At 53.0% G+C, this 16,348-nt stretch overlaps 6 protein-coding genes across 6 annotated transcripts; 3 read left to right on the forward strand and 3 right to left on the reverse strand.

Moving 5' to 3' along the window:
- Positions 1 to 773: 773 nt before the first annotated feature.
- LMH87_011867 (uncharacterized protein) lies at positions 774 to 2,657 on the forward strand (the record flags this gene model as incomplete). The annotated part of the gene is made up of 6 exons (XM_056201078.1): positions 774 to 901; positions 970 to 1,181; positions 1,232 to 1,354; positions 1,406 to 1,476; positions 1,529 to 2,503; positions 2,619 to 2,657. 6 exons carry the CDS (start codon positions 774 to 776, stop codon positions 2,655 to 2,657), a joined length of 1,548 nt encoding a protein of 515 aa, XP_056052866.1.
- A 713-nt stretch (positions 2,658 to 3,370) lies between these two features.
- On the forward strand, positions 3,371 to 4,552 carry LMH87_011868 (uncharacterized protein; the record flags this gene model as incomplete). The annotated part of the gene is made up of 1 exon (XM_056201079.1): positions 3,371 to 4,552. One exon carries the CDS (start codon positions 3,371 to 3,373, stop codon positions 4,550 to 4,552), a length of 1,182 nt encoding a protein of 393 aa, XP_056052867.1.
- Positions 4,553 to 4,640: 88 nt separating this feature from the next.
- LMH87_011869 (uncharacterized protein) lies at positions 4,641 to 5,489 on the reverse strand (the record flags this gene model as incomplete). Its single annotated transcript, XM_056201081.1, has 2 exons — positions 4,641 to 5,004; positions 5,077 to 5,489. The coding sequence occupies 2 exons, from the start codon at positions 5,487 to 5,489 to the stop codon at positions 4,641 to 4,643; spliced, it is 777 nt and encodes a 258-aa protein (XP_056052868.1).
- Positions 5,490 to 6,185: 696 nt separating this feature from the next.
- On the reverse strand, positions 6,186 to 9,416 carry LMH87_011870 (uncharacterized protein; the record flags this gene model as incomplete). Its single annotated transcript, XM_056201082.1, has 6 exons — positions 6,186 to 7,225; positions 7,274 to 8,557; positions 8,613 to 8,703; positions 8,811 to 9,092; positions 9,144 to 9,233; positions 9,288 to 9,416. The coding sequence occupies 6 exons, from the start codon at positions 9,414 to 9,416 to the stop codon at positions 6,186 to 6,188; spliced, it is 2,916 nt and encodes a 971-aa protein (XP_056052869.1).
- A 699-nt stretch (positions 9,417 to 10,115) lies between these two features.
- LMH87_011871 (uncharacterized protein) lies at positions 10,116 to 10,889 on the reverse strand (the record flags this gene model as incomplete). The annotated part of the gene is made up of 2 exons (XM_056201083.1): positions 10,116 to 10,735; positions 10,796 to 10,889. 2 exons carry the CDS (start codon positions 10,887 to 10,889, stop codon positions 10,116 to 10,118), a joined length of 714 nt encoding a protein of 237 aa, XP_056052870.1.
- A 1,960-nt stretch (positions 10,890 to 12,849) lies between these two features.
- LMH87_011872 (uncharacterized protein) lies at positions 12,850 to 15,969 on the forward strand (the record flags this gene model as incomplete). The annotated part of the gene is made up of 1 exon (XM_056201084.1): positions 12,850 to 15,969. The coding sequence occupies one exon, from the start codon at positions 12,850 to 12,852 to the stop codon at positions 15,967 to 15,969; it is 3,120 nt and encodes a 1,039-aa protein (XP_056052871.1).
- Between the last annotated feature and the right edge of the window lie 379 nt (positions 15,970 to 16,348).

Raw genomic sequence — 16,348 nt, forward strand, 5'->3', positions numbered from 1 at the left:
ACAGAATTTTCAGGAGTGAGCAGCTGAAGGGCATTTTATAAAGTCTTGTCCAGCTGGTGCCGCTGGTGTTGCACCTTATGCTCTGCTCTCTTTTCGCGCCGATTTTGACCCCTGCGCCGTCTCTGCGTTGCTCATTTCTGGCCGACCGGGTAGAAGGTGGGTGGCAGCCTTGCTTGAGCATGGTATTACGGGTAACCAAGCGTAAAAAGCGTGTGAACAAAGCGTGGAAACATGGTGTCACTGGTGACCCAGCGCAAAAAGCGTGGACAGAAAAGCGTGGACAGAAAAGCGTGGACGGAAAAGCGTGGACAAGAAGCGCGGAAACAGGGGCAAAATCTGCGTGGCTTGGTGGCTTATTTAACTGCCAGGCTGGACACAGATTTTGACCAAAGCGTGGAAACATGGTGTTATTATAATAGTAACCTAGCGCAAAAAGCGTGGACGGAAAAGCGTGGACGGAAAAGCGTGGACAAGAAGCGCGGAAACAGGGGCAAAATCTGCGTGGCTTGGTGGCTTATTTAACTGCCAGGCTAGACACAGATTTTGACCCCTGCACCAGAAGACTTCTGGCCGCGTAACTACCATGCACCATTATTATTATTAGGACAACAGCCCCTTTTCGAAGCGTCTATACTTTTGATTGGGGACAACAGATTTTGTACGGTCCCGGCCCGCTACTTACTTGACACTTGCTAGCACAGCGGCTTGAAAATGTCTTTGCCAGGCCGTCAGAATTTCTTCAAACTACAAGCCATTTGGCTCGCACAGTAACGATGCCAGCACCAGAGCTGCCCAAAGAGGAATGGGACGCCCATAAAGATGTCATAGTCAAATACTTCCGCAAGCTTACTGCGAAGCAACTGCTCGAGTACTTGAATCATAACCATGGATTCTGCCCCACGTTAGTATCCGTCCCATCCTTCTCCCGGCTAGCTCCCGTCATCGTCAGATGCTGACTGGGGCCATTAGTTCAAGCCAGTTGGAAAGTCGGCTCAAGAAATGGGGACTGCGTAAAAATGTACACAAAGAGCAATGGCAGCGAATATCGGCAGCGGACCAACAGAAGCTCGAGAACGGAAAGGCTGTCGTCATGATGGACGGCGTCATCATCGACCGGAAGAAATGGAACAGGGCCAAGAAGTGGGCTCGTCGCCAGCGATCTACCCCGATGCAGGAAGACGGCAAGTGACGCGATACCTACCAAAAATACGAATCCTAATCCTCGAGGCAGCTGCACTGCAAAGGGGTGAGGACGGCATCAATGCCCGTGCACCTTCAACTGGGATGGAGCTCTGCACCGACACTACCTCGGACACCCCGTTTTCCCAATTCGATACAAAGTTCGATCTATTCAGTATGATTCAATGCAAACTAGCTTGCTTATATCACGATTGACATCCTCTAGTGATGGAGTTCCCCAAATGGAGATTTTTTCCCATTGGTACCATTCATCCCCATGCCCAGCTCGGTGCAGAAGTACGTTGAGATCCCACACAAAAGGATCGTTCGTTGCTAACATCTACTCAAGGCTTCTTTCGATCCGTTCACTCTTTATTTCTTCAACGTTACAACGTCTCAGATACAGGCACCAGGAGGCTCACCGCAGTCCCCGTGTGACAGCCACGCAGCATCACTTCCTTGGTCCAAGGCCGGCACGCCAAACCAAGACGCTGAAAAGATTATGAGTGACATTCTCGGTGCCGATGTTGATCCAGATTCTTATGAATATAGCAAAAAGATCGCTGCACGGCTGCAAGAAGTCATGACGAAGCAAGCTGAGGGCGATGCCGTGCGTCAAATCGACCAATTCACGAAAGATTCGAAAGTCGACCAAACATTTCGACTTTTGCGATACGCAGTATACCTTGCATCCAACAATTTGCTTCCAGTTGAAAGAGTGGCCAGTCTTCTTCAGTGGCTTCTGCACAGTAACACCTTCTGGGTAGTTGACGTTTTCGTCGCCATGCGCACCCCAACAACCGATGCATTTGCAAGCGTGCTTCTTGTGGGCGCTGCCAGGCTCGGTAACTTTACGGCCTGCCAATTGTTGCTCAAGAGAGGCGTTGAGCCCAACTGTACTGCGCCCTCGCTGAGTTACCGAACCTCAACAGCTCTGCTAGAGGCTGTGAGGCATCAAGATACCGATCTTGTGAGCCTGCTGGTGAATAGCGGAGCTGAAGTTAATGTAAAAATGACTTCCATGCCGTCGCCTTTAGGCCAGGCTGTGTTGAGCGACAACCTTGACAATTCCAGGGCCGAGATTATTGGAATCCTCATCAACAAGGGCGCTGATATACATCAAGTCATGGGCGAGGCCGAGGCCGAGGGTGCCACAATATTGGACCTTGTTCTTGACTATGACGATTCTGAAGTGACTACGATGTTCTTGCAGTCCGATGCCGGAATCGGTTCTCTCTCAAAGCAATATTCCACGCCTTTAAAAAACGCCGCTGAGGTTGGCAACTTGAAGCTCGTTGAGAGGCTACTCAAGTCCGGTGCCAATGTAAACGGTTGCATCGACTCAGAATCTGTTGATAGCGAAATTGGTTCTATGCAAGTGTGGCGTAGCTGCGCCCTGTCGACACCTCTAGAAGTGGCCTTGGCTGAGAATCATCTAGCTGTGGCTGCAGTCCTACTACGCGAAGGCGCAGATGTGAACGGCGTCAATGCTAGAGAACGCCTCAGAGGTCGAACCTGCAGCAATATCAATATCAGTCCTCTCCCTGAAGATGATCATTGTCACCTGTCGGGGGTGGATTTGCGGGTGGCTTCTTCGCCGCTGCAAATCGCTGCTCAGAATGGAAGCATCGCTATGGGCCGTCTATTACTGAAACTTGGGGCCAGAGTGAACACACCTGGGAATTGTGGCACTGCTTTGCAATTAGCAGCTACAAAGAGAGGCAACCTAGATTTTTTGAAGCTGTTACTGGAGAATGGCGCCAATGTCAACGCACCCGCTCCAGAGCCACAAGGTTGCACTGCTCTACAAGCGGCTGTAGAGTTGGGAGACGGAGATATCATTGAGCTACTACTGAATCATGGTGCCAATGTAAATGCGGCCCCCAGCTCTGAGGGATTCACAGCAGTGCAAGCCGCCGCTTCTAGAGGGGAAACTTTGTTGGTAGCCAAACTCATTCAGCAGGGTGCCGACGTCAACGCACCTGCTGCAGCAGAACATGGTTTCACAGCTTTGCAGGTCGCGATCGAAGAGGGATGGTTGTGTATGGTTGATCTTCTTCTCCGGAAAGGGGCCAATATCTTTGCACCGGGCGCTCTCACAGGCGGCTGCTCCGCACTGGAGGCAGCAATGAACGAACCCTTGGCTCTGAACACAATCTTGCTACATGCAAAAGAAGAAGACACATTAATCATGCTCAGAAAACAAGTCGCGGGTCTGCTGTCTGCTATTCATGACGGCAACTATAATGAGGTCACTGCTTTGTTGCTCAAATATGGAATTCAGTTATCTAGTAGTGACCTGCAGCGCCCTCTTCAGATCGCCATTGAGAAAGGAAACGTGAGTTTGGCAAAGAAATGGATAGATGCCGGTGCAGATGTGCAGATGTGTCTAAGAGGTCCATACGGCGATTCAATTATGGCTGCTGCGGTTGCAACAGGCTCACCGGATTTCTGTGCGCTGCTCATCGAGTCTCATGCCGATCTAGAGGGAGATCGAGGTACACATGCGCTTCTGGTCGCTGCATCAAACAACGACCTGCGCATGTTGGAATATCTGCTGTCCAAAGGCGCAAACCCCAACTGGGATAACCCCTGTGAGCCGAATCGCCTTTCACCAGTCGCAAAAGTATTCGAACCCTGTTGTCCTGCCGATCGCTGGCCCGAAGTCCGGCAGAGCCGGGAAAAGATTTTCAGCGTCTTACTTCAACACGGGGCAAAACTCAAAGGCGTTGCATTTCCGGGGCATGTCTGCAGCATGCCTTTGCGTATGCTCCAGCGGCTGTGCGAATACGGTTGGGAGGTGAACCGACGGCTTCCGGAAAAGGACTCCTTGCTGCAGTACGCGACAGAGGATCAAATGGAAGACGTTGTCGAGCTGCTCCTCGACACAGATGCGGATATAAATGCGCCACCGGCCCCGACCAGGGGCAACACAGCTCTACAGATCGCCGTCAGTAAACGGAATGTGCGCTTGGTCAAGCTTTTCCTGTCCAAGGGGGCTGATGTCAACGGGCCGCCGAGTCCAGAGCATGGTGCCACGGCCCTGCAGCGAGCCGTCATGGTAGGATCCATGCCCATCTTTGTTCTGCTCCTCGAAAACGGGGCCGATGTGAATGCGCCGGCTGCCCTGATTGGTGGACGAACCGCTTTGGGGGCGGCAGCAGAGTATGGCCGTCTTGACATGTCCCATATCCTTTCACACAAGAACAAAGAACCAGAGACGCTTTGGCTTCGCTGTCAGCGCGCAGCCAAGCTGGCTGCTTCGCACGGCTTTCCGATTCTAGCAAGGGAGTTTCGCGAGTGGAAGATATCGGGGTTCGACAAGCCATGGGAAAGAGATTTCTATGCGCAATTTGAGGTTTCTAGTCGTTGAACAGTCTCGCCTTTGAAGAAAAGATACGCAGGGGATTTAGGGCGTCTCATCCTCGAAATACTTCTATAGTCTAAAAACAGCTTACCCTCTATTTCCTCATCATCTTATACATGTACACCGTCGGAATCTTGAAAAACTCCCCAGTCTCCGGGTTCGTCCATGCATAATACCCCAGCGACTCCCTGCCCTCCGCTCTTGCACACTCCCCCTCCGTGTCCGGCAGCGCCATGTCCGCGTAGTCCTGCCGCGTGTACCACGCCTGGTTCGTCCGGATCGACGGCGCGTCCGCGGGCGGCTCGTCCGTGCCGTAGAGGCTCTGGCTCGTCATGCGCCGCTGCCACGCCTGGTGCGTCGTGTCCAGCGCCAACGCTGCGCTGTGGAACGGCGCCGCGGCGGCCATGGCCTCGGCCTGCTCCATGGCTTTGCGCCCAAGGCCACCAGACTGAATGGCTCTGCCCCCGCACTTGTTAGTTCTTGTTTGTGAGAACGGGAGGGGGTGGGAAGGGGAGAGGTCAAAAACGCACTTGGAAATGTAAAACGACTTAATCCACAACGTCGCCGCCGGCAGCCCAAACAGCACATTCCTCATCGGATACTCATCCAGAGCGATATGCCCAATCGGAAGAAACTCGTCCGCCGTCGGCGTCCGGTCCGTCCTGCCCACCCGCGCCGCCGTGTCTCGCAGCGGCGCAATCTCCGCTGCGCTCCCGGCCCTGTGCTTGGCCAGCAGCTCCTCCTCGTCGCCACGTCCGGACAGCACGATCCAAAAGAGTAGCTTGTCACCGGCGGCGACCTTCTTCTGCCAGTACGGCACCTGGTCCACGTCCCAGCCGCACGCGTGCCGCTGCGTCGTCATGCGCTCGGCGTGGGCGTCGCTAGCTGGGTCCCACGGGATGAGGGCGATGCCGGCGCCGGCAGTGGCGGCTTGACTTCCCATTGTCTTCTTCCGGTATTTGCCTTCTGCGCTCTTTATATCATCAGAGTGTGGTGCTTCGAGGGTTGAAGAGGGACACTGAGACTATATATATGCTGTTTTCGGTATCTTGGGTCTGCTGAGCTAGCTGGAATACGGGTGCCGGTCCCGGTGACTAGCATTCACTCCGATTATTGATCTGCGTAGCGTCCCCATCAACATTTTGCCTGTCAGCCCACACAGCCTCTTGTCGTCAGAAGTGGACTCGGCGAATGTTTTTATTATTGGAACGAGTGATTTGTCAACTGGCAGAAGCCATGTGTGGCTGGGTTACCGCACTGACCGAGCCATCTGAGTACACACCGATACTGGATTGTCAGTATACCCATTAACCCGACAAGCTCATCTGGACAAGTTGGATAAGAATATGCTAGAGCTAAAAGTAAGGTATATCAGGACATGTCCTTTATATGTTTAGATATATCTTCTCTCCCGCAAATTGCCATCTCACTTTTCGATGGAGAAATATGTTACTTGTCGGCTTTTCCCTCCTCGCTCTAGATGCTATATCAACAATTGAATCAGTTGCTCCCAAACCCATTCCATTTTACTTCCCTGGTATAAACTACCTCACTCCCGTAAATGCCAATAATTCCATCCACCGTCTTCATGTATGCCATCCATCAACTCCTCCCCATCCCCTTTACCTTCAAAGCATGATCAGCCGGAGAACTGGAATCGTCTAGCTTCCAACTGTCCCAGTCCATCTCTGGGTGCCACGTTGCGTCGTCTGTACGAGTTTGTAAAGTCTTGTAGCAAGACGCGCACATGTCGGAGGTTGCTGGCATCATCCGTCGAAAGCCTCTCCTTGATCTTGGTCATCAGTCTGTTGGCCTCGGCAGGGTTCACAGTACCCTCGGGCAGCAGCTGAATTGTCTGTGCAACCCACTCAGCAGTTTGTCCAGGAATCATTTCGAACAGGGCCAAAAGGACCCCACTGCCGTCAGCGAAGCAGTCTCGTGGGAAAGTAAGCATCATGCCGGCCATAACTTGCTTAACAAGCCCCATCCCGTGGCTTTGTAGCATGTTGAGAATGATGGCCTTGATTTGTTGTGCCGCAGGCTCGGGAAGACCCTCGCTGCTAGCGGGGTTGTTGCTGCCGTACGACAACAGATCACGAACATAATGCAGCGTCGAAACGAGCGGGTCTCGCTGCTCGAGCGTCAAAGCATAGATGGCTGCTTCGAAAATCGGGACCTGTAACGTGGAAGGAATGAGCTTCTGCGGGTAATAAAGTAGAGCATCAATCATGAGTCGGAAGAAGTCGTCAATGGCGTCTGGTAGGTCTGCAGGTTGGAGTTCCGTCATCACACGCAGGAACGCGGTGGCTTGTGCCTCGAAGAAGCTGTAAATATGCTCGGTCGTTGCTTGGTCCACGTTGTCACGATCTTCGGAAAATTCGCGCAGGATAGTGCCAGTCACCCACAAGAAGCATCCCTCGTGAGAGGCCGCGAAGCCGCTAGCCAGCTTGTTGGCCATTTCCGGTAACAGAGGTGCCATTGCTGTGCGGTATGACACAATCATGTTTCTCCAGCAGCGACAGATTCTCTCACAAATGGGGCTAAAGTCCAAGAAGTTTTCGAGAATTGTCGACAGAATTGGAAAGACTTCTTGCCAGTACTTGACAGCTGGATTAGCATCGCCGAGGCTGACCGCAGGAGTGACATTTTGAACAAAGATCGTAATGAGCTGCAGGTGTTCTGTAATACGTTAGAGATGCCCAACGGATGTTTGGCTGTTCCACTTACCGGCCATGGCAATCTTGCTCTCTTTATCCGTTGCCTGGTTTGCCATGGTCATCAAGCGCTGGATGAGAGGATCGCAGTACGTCTTGAGCAGGGCGTATGTCTGGTCAGCAGGCTGCACAGCCACCACGCTAGAAACACCATCCGTCACCTCCTCTCTGCTCTGAGTGGGCAACTTGTCCAGAACTTGGTCATAGAATGTCTGGAGCTGCAGAACCTGCCCGCTAAGCAGGTTTCTGCAATCGGTGCAGAAGAACTTGATGGCCAACGCAGCAGCTCGAACAATCTCCTTGGAGTCGGCTTGGAATGAGTTGACAATGTAGTTGAATTGGGGTTCCAGGTATTCTGGGTGCACAGCTGTCCACTCGGTATAGCGGCCAAGTACCATGATGGTGGCGAATTTGAGTTTCTCGTGGTTTGGAATTTGGACCAGTAGCGGCATGAGCTGTGGAAGAACAATTTCCTCGTCCCGATCTACTATGCGGCCGAGGGCTCGCATTGCAAACAGAGGCGCCTCGAGTTCTTGCCAGTTTGGCACATTGGTGTCGCTGACTTGACTCGCGTTGTTCTGCATCCAAACTTGGATAGCGTTGAGCACTTTGGTCAAGCATTCCGTAACACCCATGACTTCACAGGAGTCTTTGAGAGTGTCTCCCATCTGGTGGCGGAACTCTCTAAACTTTTCCTCCTGTTCGCGGTCACCGTCGAAGAGATCGGCTTCGTTCCCAGAATCCGGCCGAGGGTATCGGAGGTGCTTCAGCAGAATGTCGACAAGCTTAGAATAGACATCAACCAGCTCCAGTCTGCTCTGAATGTAACGCTCCAGTACGAGATACTGCTTCAGCTCGTACCAGAAGAGGAATGTGTGTTCGATGACGTCCTGATCCTTATCTCGGGCAGCACACTCAAGCACGGCCTCAACCAGCGGCCTAAAATGGGAGGGCTGACGGGCAATGGCAACGGCCCAGCTCTCCGCAGCGGTGGCCAGAACCTTTGTCAGTGCCTTCAAGGCTTCTGTGTCCTCCTCCTCCGCTACCGTTGCGATGCGAGGCTGAAGACCGACGACGCGAGGGAAGAGCACCTGGATGTTTGCTTGGCTTTCGTCGACGTCGCGAGTCTCTCGTATCATGACACAAAGACACTCGGAGGCTTCCTGGCTGCATTCATCTGCAGTAACCCCATTGAACACGACGTCCAGCAACGGAGAGTTGATGATACTACCCACTGGCACCTCTCTTAGCCAAGATGTTATGCATTCCATTAGCTGCGGGTTACGAGCAGCAGCCGCTAAATTCGAGTTAGTCGCTTCGCAATTTTTGCTGTAGGTTTGTGTAATACGAACGTGACGATTGTGAGTAGTTGATCAGCAGTTGCACAACTCTGTCCGTATTGTCCGCCAGCAGCACCTTTGAACGGTCCGCAAGATCATCTTCCTGTTTCCCACATATTAATTAGACTTGAAGATCGAAAGAGACGGCATCCGGTCGATTGAACGTCGTCAGGGTTGTGTTTGTCGAGTCGAGTCGCATTATCCACATACAGACAAGGTAATCTTTCTGCCCTCGGTAACTTCTTCGGGGAGCACACGCAGGAAGTCGAGGATGCAGGCGTGGCTCTCGGGACTGTCGCTAAGGGACTGAACCACAGATGGCAAGACATCGTTCCAGTCCTTCATTTGGATGGCCAGAATGGCGAGGCAGACGCAGAGCTGCACGCGAATGGGCTTGGGTCCAACCGCAAACTCCTTGAGAAGCATAAGTATCTGGGTTCGCAAGGCTGGAAGTTCGTTCGTGGGGACTTGAGTGGAGAGATCATAGGTAATCTGCGACTTGTGAGCATCCTGTTTGGTCGTATCTCGAGAGTTGGGATATACCTTTCCACGAAGCGTGATGGCGGCAAACAGGGTAGCTTCTGGTTCGGCTTTGGACTGCAAAATGCCAATAATAGTACCCCAAGATGTTTTCTGAGATGATTAGCATGCATAACAAATCGCAGCGTAGATTCTTCGGGAACGCACAGATTTTTGAAAGCTCTCTAGGTAGACATGTGCCTTTTTCTTCGCGTCCTGCTCCCCGCTCCGCATCGTCATAACGGCAGCCAAGACATCGGACGGCGAGAAGCTGTCCTGCGCACCGTTGGCAGCCATTTCTGCTGAATCTATGGATGCGATGATTCTTTGAGTTTCTGCTGGCTCGGCGTGTGGTTATCAAGGTCTTGAATCGCAGGCGTGGCAGGGGCGCATAGGTAGGAACGTAGTGTTGCGGTGCCGCAATTGAGCTCGTTGGCGTAGTACGGCAAACAGCAGCAGCGGGGCGCTAAGAGAAGCTGAGAAAGAAACAAAGGGAATGGATGCGACGGGACTGGCCGTCGTCTTGCAAAAATGAGGTCACAAAGGTCAGCCTCGACAGGTGTCTTGGTGTTGTGGAAGCAACAGGCCAGAGCGATAAAAAGCAGAGAGCCCACCTTGGCCTTGAGCCTGGCAATAATACGACATGGGGTTGATGGTCTTTGGCGGGGCAATCGTAGTTGCACGAGGAACCAAGGTGGCGAGTTTTTCCGCTCCGGCTCGACGTCATTCAAAGGTCCGCGAGGAGGGTAATGGGGGAGAAGACGATAAATTTTACTAGGATTAGTGTTTGCATGCATTGAAAATGCTTTCCTTTTTTTTCATTATTTTCACCAACGCCAGGTTAGTTTCTGATGGGGGTAGCAGCCACCGCAGGGACAAATAGGTGGGTGTAGACACACGTCCAAGCAACGGATATCTGAACCTCTTTGTTGCAAAACAGCACCAGCAAAGTTCCGATCAAGAGTAGATTTTTACTTTAAATATCGTAGATTACTGTTATGTTTTGGCTTCGCCGCTGCCCAGTATTAACCCGTGCAGTCGTCTATCGTAAACACCCATTGGAACTTCCCCGTCTTCTGGGTCGAGCCATTGCTCTTTCAATGCCAGGCCAGTGAGATGTAACGAGGACCCGTGGCCACCGTGTTCCGCAGCCCTAGCAAAGTACCTGTTCAAGAAAAAGTCATAGAAACCCTTTCCATGGCCCAACCGCCTTATGCCAGTCTCCGGGTCTGCATTAAAGGCGACGCCAGGAACCAGCATCAGATCCAGGGTAGCTGGCTCAGGGCCGAAGTTGCCCGGCGAATCGCCCAAGATTCGCTCACGCCCAGCAACAGCGGCATCATCAATGCTCGGGATGCCCCATTTGTCGCGACCGAGAGACTCATAGTCCTGGATGCTGCGCAGGTGGACCATATCCATGATGCGAGCGGGCGTATCGGGCTCGGTTAGGATTGACTTGTGAAGGTACGGCACAAAGACCTGCTTGCCCGTGCTCAGGGCATGGCGAACGATGGCATCAGTTTGCACTTCGGCGGCCGGCATTGCCAGATAGATGCTTATGCGCTTGGCTTCTTTATACTGTTTTGAGGCCTGGAGAGTCTCAAAGACGACATGGCCTGTTCGTGTTAGTTCACTTCACATGGTGCAGGTAGACAATGACGGTGACTTCTGCTTACTCTGAGCTTGGACAGCATCCTGTGGCAGACTAGCGAGGCGTTTCTTTACCAAGCTTCTTAGATGCTGTTTGGCTGCAGCTACGGGCGTCGCCATGGTTGCTGCTACCGAAGTGATGATACTGGCAAAATGAACATTTCACTACCTAGGTACCGTAATGACGGAATGGTGCGGCATCGGCCGCTAATCGATTTCGGTGCTGCGCGGGCCTGAAATTTACTGAGGCTACTCGTTACAGTGGACGTACAGGGGTCAAGACGGCTTTTGGCGCTCTAATGATAGTGGCTGGTGGCGGTTTGCACAACGACTTCAGCGCTCTTCCACTGTCCCAACCACCAAAGGTACAACAGTCCAATAAATGGGTAGGTACCTAGCTAAGACGCATCTGTAGTCACAAAAAGACACCAGTGCTGTTTTGGACATGGATCGAACGACATGCTCAAAAGAGAAGCGCTAATGCGTTTATTGTGACGCGTCAGACCCGAACTAGATTTAGACTGAACGTTCCTAGCCAAGACCCATGTGTACAGAGGTTGCACGCCCTGTCTCACACTGTCAATGACGGGTATCTGTCGATTGTAAGTTATCCGTAACCTCTCGGAAAGAAAGCCGCACCCGAAAAACCTTTGAAAAGGAAAAGGACAAATGTATAATGAATGAAGAGTGAAATAGACTACAGGATAAGAAATGTCTTCCGTCTGCTGATGCGTTCGTCATCGTCATCGCTGTCTCGTCACGCATGCCTGCCAAGGTAACTCACAGTATTATGTCGTATTCAAGGGCCTCGGGTGTCTATATAAACCGAGAAAATGCACCATTACCCTCAGAATTTTATTATTGGACGCGTCAACATGACCACATGAAAGTACACCCTTCCATCGATTTGTCTGTGGGCAGCAATTGACTGTTCGCATTGACTGTTCGCTACCGCTGGCTGGATCGAGGCACAAATAGCACACGCGGGCAATTTTTTCCATGCTGTAACATGCCTCTAGTACCTGAATCTAGTTTGCAAGTTTTGTATAGAATCGCAGCTTTGACGCTGCGAGTCGTGCCTTGCATGAGTAGAGTTGTGCGTGGCTTGCAGCGCTGTAGCCCGTTCCGTCAAAGCCTCTGTTTCCGGCCCTCAGCCACTGTAGCTGGCGAGGCCATATCGTCCTTGCCTGCGCTCAGTCTTCCGTTTGCTCATCTTCACCATCGTCCAAACGACAGTTAACACATGATACTCCAGACTCTGTCGCCTGACAAGCAATTCATTTGCACCGATAAACCGAGCGAATTCCGCAAATCCGCCTGCTATCGTCATCTGCCGTGTAGCAGACCACTTTAGATGCCCGACAGCCTTACATTAGCTGCATACTACAGCGCTAGCAGGCATCCCGCTGCGAAACGTCGTCACATCTCATCAATCTTTTTCTGGCCAATCCTGCGGTTGCTAGATTAGCTGCAGCGAGTTCGCGAGAAATAGCCTCGACCCCCTGTCGTCTGGCTCAGCTGCAGGCGCCACGCGAGCCCGCTGCCGAGTCCGCTGCAGGTTGCAGTGGCTGGTTGACTCGCGTCCTCTCGGCAGTCACTGTGCGATTTGCCTGCAACATAACCGTTCAGAGACACGACACAGCGACGTCGAGAATCTGATCTCTGTCAAGATACCATCAGTTTTGGCTCAAAACGACAACCTCTTGAGCCTCCCTTGCCTCCCGACCGCCCTAACATTCCAACCCACCGGCCCACTGAGGCTAGCATTCGCACATCCCACCAACCTGTCGTCAGTCCACAGTCACACGCTTCTGTGGACCGTTGATGGTTGGCCATTGGCTCGCTGCAGGGAGGTTTTTCGACATATCCCGACTGACGGGCAGCTCCTACGGGTCCGTTACCTAGCTGGTGCCTAACAGGATAGAGGACGGGCTGGAGTTGGACCATCCCTTGCAGGTTGACGCCAGTTTTCGTCCTCAAGGCCCGCCAGCTAACGAACTAGTCAGTTTATTAGTTCCGGCCGTCTTTCGTCTAGCAAGGTAGCGGTGGGAAAGCCCCTCCACTGTTCGGCCGGCCCGCCATGGAAGACGCTCGCCGTCCACCGCCGCAAGACAAATCCGAAACTACACCCGCCGGCGAAACCACACCACCTTTAGCCCTTTTTTCGCGAAAAGACACTACTGATCAGCGCGACGCCAGCCTCGACAAAACCGTTGCCCTTGGGACCCTGGCGACCGCGACAGCTGCATTGCCACACCAGCCCACCGTCGCATCATCCCACCACGGGTCGCCGAGCCGAGGGCAACCAGAAGAGTCCTCGTCGCCGCCTCTTAAGGATCCCACCGATGCCCTGAACTCCCCTTTGCAACATGCTCGCACAGTTTGGCTTGCAGAGTCAATAGCTGTAGCTGACCCCGATTCCGGGTCTGAGCTTGAGCTCACCGACTTTGACATGATCAGAAAGAAGAAGTCTTTTCGCCTCGACAGGCGGCCGCCGTCCGGCACGGATACCACGACCTACGGCGCCGTGAACCTCTCGCCGGGCGAAAGCCAGTCACCATCCGAAGCCGACTCCGAAGAATACAGGCACCGCTCTAGCTATGCGCGCGACACGAGTCGTAGCCAGCGATCGGCTATATCACGGTCATCCTCCAGAGTCTCTGAGGATCTTGACGGTGCGATTCTCGTGTCTGGAGTGGAAGGTCGCTTTGGTCCCGCCGAAACGCCGCTTGTCGATACGTTTAGCAATGGAAAGCCCGACAATTTGGACACTGATGAAGAAGATGCCTTTTCTGTCCGCGACGACACATCGACAGTCGAAGATGAAGACGAAAACTCTCCCCACGAAGCCGTCCGTGCCTCTGTGCCTCCCACCGACGATACGACCTTGTCTATAAACACCCCGCGAATGTGGTGCCTGTCTGTGCTCTTCTCGATCTTGGGCTCATCGACCAACTTATTCTTTTCATTAAGATATCCCAGCGTCGCCATAACTCCCGTCATTGCGCTGCTTCTCGTACATCCTCTTGGTTTATTCTGGGATGTGGCTCTTAAGCGGTCCTACGACCCCGAAGAAACATTCGTGGATGGTATGCGGCACTCGGCGATCCCAGACGAGAATGAGCCACCGGCAAGACGAACAAAGACACTTCGCTCGTGGCGGCAATGGTTCGCGCAGGGCCGCTGGAACGAAAAAGAACATACATGCGTCTACGTGAGCAGCAATGTCGCCTTTGGTTTTGCTTTCGCAACCGATGTCATTGTTGAGCAGACACAGTTCTACAACCAACCTGCACCCATCACCTACCAGCTTCTACTTACTGTGTCGACCCAAATTCTGGGCTACGGCTTTGCAGGCATGGCCCGCCGGTTTCTTGTTCGTCCTAGCGGCATGATCTGGCCGGGAACATTGATGTCTGCCGCCATGTTCTCGACTCTCCATAAGCAAGAAAACAAGCCTGCCAATGGCTGGACAATCAGCCGTTGGAACTTTTTCTACATTGTCTGGATAAGCGCTTTTGCATTCTACTTCTTGCCCGGGCTCTTAATGCCTGCGCTCAGCTACTTTAGCGTTATTACTTGGTTCGCGCCCAAAAATGTCGTCATCGCGAACCTCTTTGGCGTCACCTCCGGTCTTGGTCTATTTCCTCTGACTTTCGACTGGGCTCAAATTACATATGTCGGCTCGCCTCTACTTGTGCCGTTCTGGGCGGCCGTAAATGTGGTCGCCGGCCTCGTGGTTGTTATGTGGTTCATCGCACCGCTGTGCTACTATGCTAATGTTTTATACTCGTCATACATGCCGATTCTCTCTACCGCCGTGTTCGACAATACGGGCAAGGTCTACAACGTCAGCAGAATTCTCACACCTGAGTTCTTGTTTGACCGCCAGGCATATCAAAACTACAGTCGAGTCTTTCTGCCCGTGACTTATATGCTCAGCTACGGGATGCAGTTTGCAGGTCTTGCAGCGCTTCTCACCCATACCCTTTGCTGGCATGGTAGCGATATCTGGCATACCTGGAAGCGTGCTCTCGCCGAAGCGCGCGAGGAAAGCAAAGTCGCCTACGAAGCTCTCTCGGGCACACCCACAGAAACCGGCGAAACAGAGCCGGAGGATCCCCTGTCACGCCGCGATAGCCACGGCAACCGCTCAACACACTCCGGCTATGACGACCTCCTCAGCCGGGAAGATATTCACAGCAGACTCATGAAGCGCTACAAAGATGCCCCTCTGAGCTGGTATGTCCTTACATTCCTCTCCATGACGGCCGTCGGCATCTTCATCGTCGAGTACTACCCCATCCATCTACCGTGGTACGGTCTCTTACTCGCTCTCGCCATGGGCGCCATCTTCTTCATCCCCAACGGCATCATCATGGCCGTCACGAACCAGCACAGCAGCATCTACCTCATCTGCCAGCTCATCTGCGGCGTTGTCTTCCCCGGTCGCCCCATTGCCAACATGGTATTTGTCACGTACGGCTACATTTCTTCCGCACAGGGCATTAAGTTCGCCGCCGACCTCAAGCTCGGCCACTACATGAAGATTCCGCCGCGCATCATGTTCATGGTGCAGGTCGTCGCCACCTTTGTCTCGTCCATCACGCAGATTGGCGTCCTCAACTGGATGTTTGTCAATGTCCGCGGCATCTGCACCGCCGAGGCCGTCAACGGCTTTACCTGTCCCATTGCGCGCGTGCACTTTAACGGTTCCATCCTTTGGGGTGTCGTCGGCCCCGGCGAGTTTTTTGGCCCCGGCGCCATCTACCGCGGCCTCGTCTGGTGCTTCCCGCTCGGCGCGCTGCTGCCCATTCCTCTGTGGCTGTACAGCCGGCGCCGCCGCGGCAGCATCCTCCGCAAGGTCAACCTCCCCGTCATCTTTGGCGCCATGGCGTGGATCCCGCCCGCCACCGGCCTCAATTTTTCTGTCTGGGCCCTTGTCTGCTACGTCTTCAATTACGTTATCAAGCGCCGCGCTGGCGCCTGGTGGGCCAAGTACACCATGACGCTCAGCGCCGCCCTCGACTCTGGCCTCGCGTTCGGCATCGTCGTCGTCTTCTTCGGCTTCATCTACCCCGGCTGGATGGCCAACTTCTCCTGGTGGGGCACAGAGGTCTACAAGCAGGGCTGCGACTGGCAGGCCTGCTCCTACAAGACGGTGCCAGACGGGGAGCATTTTGGACCACCCGCGTGGTGAAAAGAGAAAAAACGGAAGCCGCCGTTATTAACTGGGTACACACTACATCTTATGTTCTGAATGCATTGTCATAGGAGTTTTGGGTTAGCATTTTGGTTTAATTTCACAGTATACGAAAAAGAGATAGAATATTTTGGAAATATTAGAGTCACGATTCGTTCGAAGCCACAAAAGCTCTCACGTCTCATTTGAGAATAGATTACTCTGAGTTTTTTGCTTCTGTCTTCGTATCTTGGCGTCTTTTTTGGTGTCTGACCTGTGTTTCACCCGGTCTCTACATACAACACAGTAGAAAATACTATACATTGAGTTGCTAGCACCTTTGTCCGTTATCCGTACCAGTTCAAGATTATAAAGGAAAAAAGACGCCCAGAAAAGA

Source organism: Akanthomyces muscarius, chromosome 4 (assembly GCF_028009165.1).
Source record: "Akanthomyces muscarius strain Ve6 chromosome 4, whole genome shotgun sequence".
Classification (NCBI taxonomy): domain Eukaryota; kingdom Fungi; phylum Ascomycota; class Sordariomycetes; order Hypocreales; family Cordycipitaceae; genus Akanthomyces; species Akanthomyces muscarius.